This window comes from Merops nubicus, unplaced genomic scaffold (assembly GCF_000691845.1).
Source record: "Merops nubicus isolate BGI_N331 unplaced genomic scaffold, ASM69184v1 scaffold7063, whole genome shotgun sequence".
NCBI classification, from domain to species: Eukaryota; Metazoa; Chordata; class Aves; order Coraciiformes; family Meropidae; genus Merops; species Merops nubicus.
Window position 1 is genome coordinate 157928 of NW_008601126.1, and position 5467 is coordinate 163394.

The 5467-nt window shown below is 42.5% G+C and overlaps 1 protein-coding gene across 1 annotated transcript; it reads right to left on the minus strand.

The window, feature by feature from the left end:
• Positions 1-251: 251 nt before the first annotated feature.
• On the minus strand, positions 252-4282 carry LOC103770645 (chromosome unknown open reading frame, human C11orf58). Its single transcript, XM_008937914.1, has 3 exons — positions 4228-4282; positions 2376-2502; positions 252-1280 (listed from the first exon to the last, which is right to left on the minus strand). The coding sequence occupies exons 2-3, from the start codon at positions 2466-2468 to the stop codon at positions 1071-1073; spliced, it is 303 nt and encodes a 100-aa protein (XP_008936162.1). The 5' UTR covers positions 2469-2502; positions 4228-4282; the 3' UTR covers positions 252-1070.
• Between the last annotated feature and the right edge of the window lie 1185 nt (positions 4283-5467).

Below are 5467 nucleotides of genomic sequence, written 5' to 3' on the forward strand. Positions count from 1 at the left end.
CAGTTCATCTGGCTGATGTGCCAAGAAGAAACAAAGTCTAAAAGCTTCTGATATTTTATTGATTACTCGATTACAGTAAACTGTAAATTTGCAGAGAAATGGTGGATGTGCTTACTTTTTGCTGGAAGCAATTACTGGAACTCCCAAATTGTTAAGCCTATCAACTTTACTTGAGAGGTACAACCTTTTTGTAACAAGGGACTTCGACCTCCAAGTGACGTGTGTGCAGGGAGAAAGGGAAGAAGACTTTGCATACTTAACTCTGTATTCTGTGCTTTAAAAAGCTAAGTGATTTGTATATCCTTTTCATTACCTAAGCATCTTTTCTCTTTCAGAGGAAGCTGTTTTCTGCGGGAGGAGTTACTTTTAATAACAGGTCAGTGCTATAACCAGGAATCCTGAATTAAAAAAATCACTTTTCTACTGCCAGGTATAAAGAACTACAGCTTATCCCTCTCGTTATAAAGCCAGAGGAGCCATCAGAGCTTTCTGTTGTACTACGCATTTCTAAAACACCTTCTCCTGTGCAGCTGCTGTAGGACTTCAGGTGGATGCAGCGATTAATACTGTGACAGAAGTGAGCCATTTCTCCTCTTTGCCCTGCCAACACTAGCATCTACAGACAAAATCAATGTTTAAAGCTCTAGTACATCACAAAATAGTGCTGATACTGGTATTTTACAACTAATGCAACATCCAGCAATTCACATGTATCTTAATAGTTAAAAACTCAAGACTGGGGTACTAACTAAATAAAACACTAACATGAAGTTTCCTTATCTGGCATGGAATAAGGAGGGGGATAGCTTAGATAACATTGTAGAGATTGGGCAGGAACAAAAAGAATTTATTTCTCCATCCAGTATTTTATACACTTTACAAAAACCAGTAATATCACTGTGCCCATAAAAATGTTATCCATGGCAATGGAAAGCAAATACTACTTTTTGTCATCTAACAGGGTCGTTTTTAAAATCATAATACAAAGATTTGTGCTGTAGCAGTCCTCCACTTTGCACGGTAACAATAAGGCTTACTGTACTTTAAATACAAAGCTGTTACATCTGCAGTTATGAGCCACTGGCTTTAACAAACATCATTTTATAGTTGCTTTTTGCTTCCTTTTTGTTTTCTTGAACCTCAGGTTCATCATGTTTTTCAGCAGCTTGTAGCTCCTCGGCAGACTCCTCTTGCTCCGACTCAGAGCCACTTTCAGAGTCCTCTGAACTCTCATCAGAGGAGTGTCCAACGACGTCGTCTTGTTCTTCACTTTCCTGAAACTAGAAGTTCAGATTGAGACAGACACAGCATTATTTCTTGGCAACTCCACTGCAGCCTTTTAAAATATCCCTGTGAGAACGTATGGCTTAATGGCTCCTTTCATTTTCATACCAAAATGGGTTATGTTGCTGAACACAGGTCTTCAATATCCCAATTATTAGATAAATAGCCACTCTGCTGAAGTGGTTAATCATACCAGCCCTGACATCCATGGTTTCATCAGCCATTCTTACTTGGTTACAGCAGAAATTCTAAAGACACCATTATATAAGTGTGAAAAGTTTAAGATCATGTCAGTTTCACAGTTCCTTACTTTGGTGTACACAGCACATCATGACACTTAAATTTATCTGTCATGGAGTGAAATGTGATTAAACTGATGGTCAGACCATCAGCATTCACATTCATGACTGATCTCTGGAAGTGGGTTTAGCACACTGCAGCATGAGGAACACTCAAATAATCCAGTGATGCTGCTAACAAGAGCAATCCCAAAAAGGCATTTTATTCATGGTCCTAAAGAGCAACGCTATGGCTGTAACATTAACAGCTCCCAGCAAAGCACAGGTGGCTTTACTCGCTCTGGGAACATCAGCTATGTTTTTATGCACTAATTTGTGCTAAAAGTCAGCAAAAAAATCATTATTGCACCTTTTAATTGTGGGGGTTTTGTTTTTGCTTTGTCACACTTCTCTTCCTCCTCATTCCTATGGAATGCTGTGCACACACAAGACCAGTCAGGTGTCATCAGAAGTCCCTGCGGCAAACCTCCCTGGTCTGACTCCTCTATAGCCACTTACTTATCAGGTATTTGTCCCTTTCTCTGCTAATCAGTCTTGACTACAGTGGACATTAAGAGTATCTTTTCACTTCTCAGAACAAAGAGAAGCATCAGTCACTTCCAGGCACTAAACAGCCACCACGATGCACACAAATAGGGGACAGGTCCCAGCAAGTTTCTCCTCTAACCCAAACTGCACAAGTCTGCCACTAGTTGTGGTGATCGCATTTTTAAACCATGTTTAATATCAAAAATATCATCTTGTCTTAATGAAACAAAAGCCAAATCATTATAGAAATAAACAGCTTGCTACCTCACTGAAACCCAGTCCGCAGTGGCGCCGGTTCCGCCCGGACATCGTGCTGTCCATGCTCTGCTGGTACTGAGACTCCAGTTCTTCATTCATCTTCTTGTCTTCTTCCCCTGCATTGCCCAGTGTACTTTGGTTATCATTCATTCCAATTAACAGACATCAAATTACATGAAGTCACATTTTCAAAGTTCATCAGTATATTTGTGAAAAAGTTTAAATTTAGCCATCTGAAACTACTGGCTCCTTACTGCACATAAACCAGACTGGTAAGCAATGGTATCAGGGTGCAAGCAAAACTGCTCTGCAACAAGGATGGGCTGCGAAGTTCCCGAGACCGATGCCTTCAGAGAGCTGTGCAGGGCAGGGTGTGTGCTCCTCAGCAAGGTCAGTGCACCCAGCTGACATCTCTGTGCCTCCTGCCCACACCACAGCGGCAGGGCAAGGGCAAAGTTCTGACTGTGGCTACGTGAGATGGGGCTGCTCTGATCAACCCGGACCAACACCCAGCAGCAGAATGCGGGACAACGCGACCACGCTCCTCTATCTGACACTGTCTCATGCAGGCTGAATTGCCAGGAGTGGTCACTACAGCTCTGTGTTTTTCCATCTCCATGAATTAGGAGAATAACTTTCACCATCTGCTCCTACATGCCCTTTACTGACTCTTCTGAATAAGTAAATAACGATCGTTACTGGGGAAAAAAAACGTGGTCTAAAATAGTCAAAAATCCTCCATTCTTGTAAAAGGAAATGTCTAAATTCTCCCTCAATAGGCCTACAGCACTCTAGTTTTTAATGTGCATCTCTGGAAAATTAAAAGCTTGTATTGCAAATTAATGTTTCCTCATTTTGGAAGGTAAGAGCTGTATGTTATTACAAAAGGGCAATGACTGTGTGTTGGACATAAAAGTGTTCAGAAAATAGCTGTTCCAATGTTTTGTAAAAAAGCAACATCTTAATTTTTTGCTAATAAGAAATCAGCACTGCTTCTTGCTGACTCCTTAGGGGATGCATCAACTCCATTCTAGGAAATTCAGGTGTAAAGGAAGCGATTCTTAGTCACTCAGTAAGCTAACAGCAGAACCTACAGCCAATCCTCAGGCTTCTTTTGGTGTTTTGGTCCATACATAACTTTTCATCAACTGAAAAATTACTAGTGGAGTATATCAGGCAAAAGTTTCTGGAATTCTTGACAGCTGCTACTCCATACAGCTTTATCAAAGCCTCTCTCAGACAGTCACACCCAGCTTGGTTTGGTTTTGATGTACTTTGGCTTACTACCCAAGCCAGTGCGATAAGAAGCCATTATGGTTGTATGTTACGTGACATCAAGTTACTGATGACTGCTCAGATCACCTTGCAGATCTTTTCAGCTTCTACCTCACTGATTTAAAGCAGAGATCTTTTTATTCAATATGTAATCGGATAGGGTGAGAAATCAGCCCTGTTCTCTTCCATGCACAACAGTTTAGAGGTTTGGATGTCCACACCTGGCAGCAAGGAAGTGCAATATTGCTAGGTACCAACAGCAACAATGCTTTACTTTCTTGTTTTGATAGCTGAATAAGACTGAGGACCTACAGGCCCTGATATCCAGGGTGTTTGTATACACTTTTCACTGACCAGCAGGTACTTGCTGAACCTGGACTTCAGGAGGCAAGCCAGTGCAGTCAGAGAAACTGCTCACCAGTAACATAATCAGAAACTCCTCCATGTCGCAGCCTGACTCGGCTTCAACTTCAGCCACAAAACCTAAAATCCCTCCCTGCAGGATCTACCAAACTCAAAGTACTGGCACGTTCCTACATCAGCGTTCCATTTCCAACTTTGCATCAGCTGTGGGGTAACTGACCTGTCCTGAAGTGAGAGGTTGATCTGTGGTCTCCGATAACAAGGCGGCCAGTATGTTCTTTCTAAAAGAAAAGGCAGTTTGTTTTGGAGCTTTAGGGTGCACTGACAGCTCTGCCAACATGCTGGAAATCTCACATGGAAAAGGTCTGCTCTCAAACCTTGACAACCAACTGCAGGGCTCTAAGCTGCACTAGCTGACAACTCCTGCCTCTCCAAGAACTCCTTTCACCTTTGTTTTGTTTAATTCTCTGAAAAAGAAACCCCAACAGCTAGATACTGCTTACTCTTCCCACACCCCAAAGCTGTCTCTGTTCAATTCTGTTTCTTGCCACTGATATGACAACTGCAGTAGAGAATGCTGGACAAGGGTGAGCTCAGGTTCTGACAGTTTCCCCTCTGGGTCTCCTTCTCTGGCACTATGCGTTAGCTGACTGTCCATCTTACAGTGATCCCACTTTTGGACAGGTCACAGTACCAGGTAAGAACCTTCACAGTGCTCATTAATTCACTGGCTCAGAAGTGGCTCATTAGCACAAGGATCACTACAGGCAGGAACTGGCATTACACAGCAAGCAGCATTAGGTATCCAAGTAGACACTAAGGTTAGTGGTAGTGGGCTGCCTTAAACAGAATATTGTTGTATTCCTGTCCACTACTTTCACATCTGTAATACAGTAAAATAGTTTAGCTTACAAAAATACTGTATTCAAGCAAAATAAGTTAGTACCATGAAAGTATTTTTCTTGAAGTTAAACTGCAATACCAAAACATTCAGTACATGGAAAAAGCACAATTATATTTCACTAGTTTTGCAGCATTTTTTGCAAAAAAGCATAGCAGAAATATCGTTTTAGAGCACTTTCTCATAAAACATAATTAGGTTTAGTATTTTGCTGGTTTAGTCTCTTTGCTACCATTTTTTGGAATCTTTAATTTTTTTCCAGTGAAAAGAGAATTTTACAGACCTAGCGCCCAGACTGGTTTGCAACAAGAACTCTCTTGGAAGCGCCCAGAGATAATTGTGTTGGCTGGTCTGAAAGTACAAAGGTGTGCGGGGGGGACGCTGCGGGGCAGAGATTACAGAGAATGACCATTTCAGGCCGATGTTTTGCTACGCCGCTGCTGACACAACGGCTGCGAAACCTAAACCCTCCTTCAGGGTAGGTGCCCAGGCCCCATCCCCTGCGAGGGCCGCCCGCGGCCGCAGCGAGGCTCCTCCGGGGCGCGTTCCGCTGCGCCGC

What these genes read in the sequence shown, in the direction of transcription:
- LOC103770645 (XM_008937914.1), bottom strand. Translation starts at nt 2,468, where the DNA reads ATGAATGAAGAACTGGAGTCTCAGTACCAGCAGAGCATGGACAGCACG. An exon ending in GCGGACTGGGTTTCAGTGAG is followed by an intron (nt 1,281 to 2,375) that starts GTAGCAAGCTGT and finishes CTGAACTTCTAG; the next exon opens with TTTCAGGAAAGTGAAGAACA.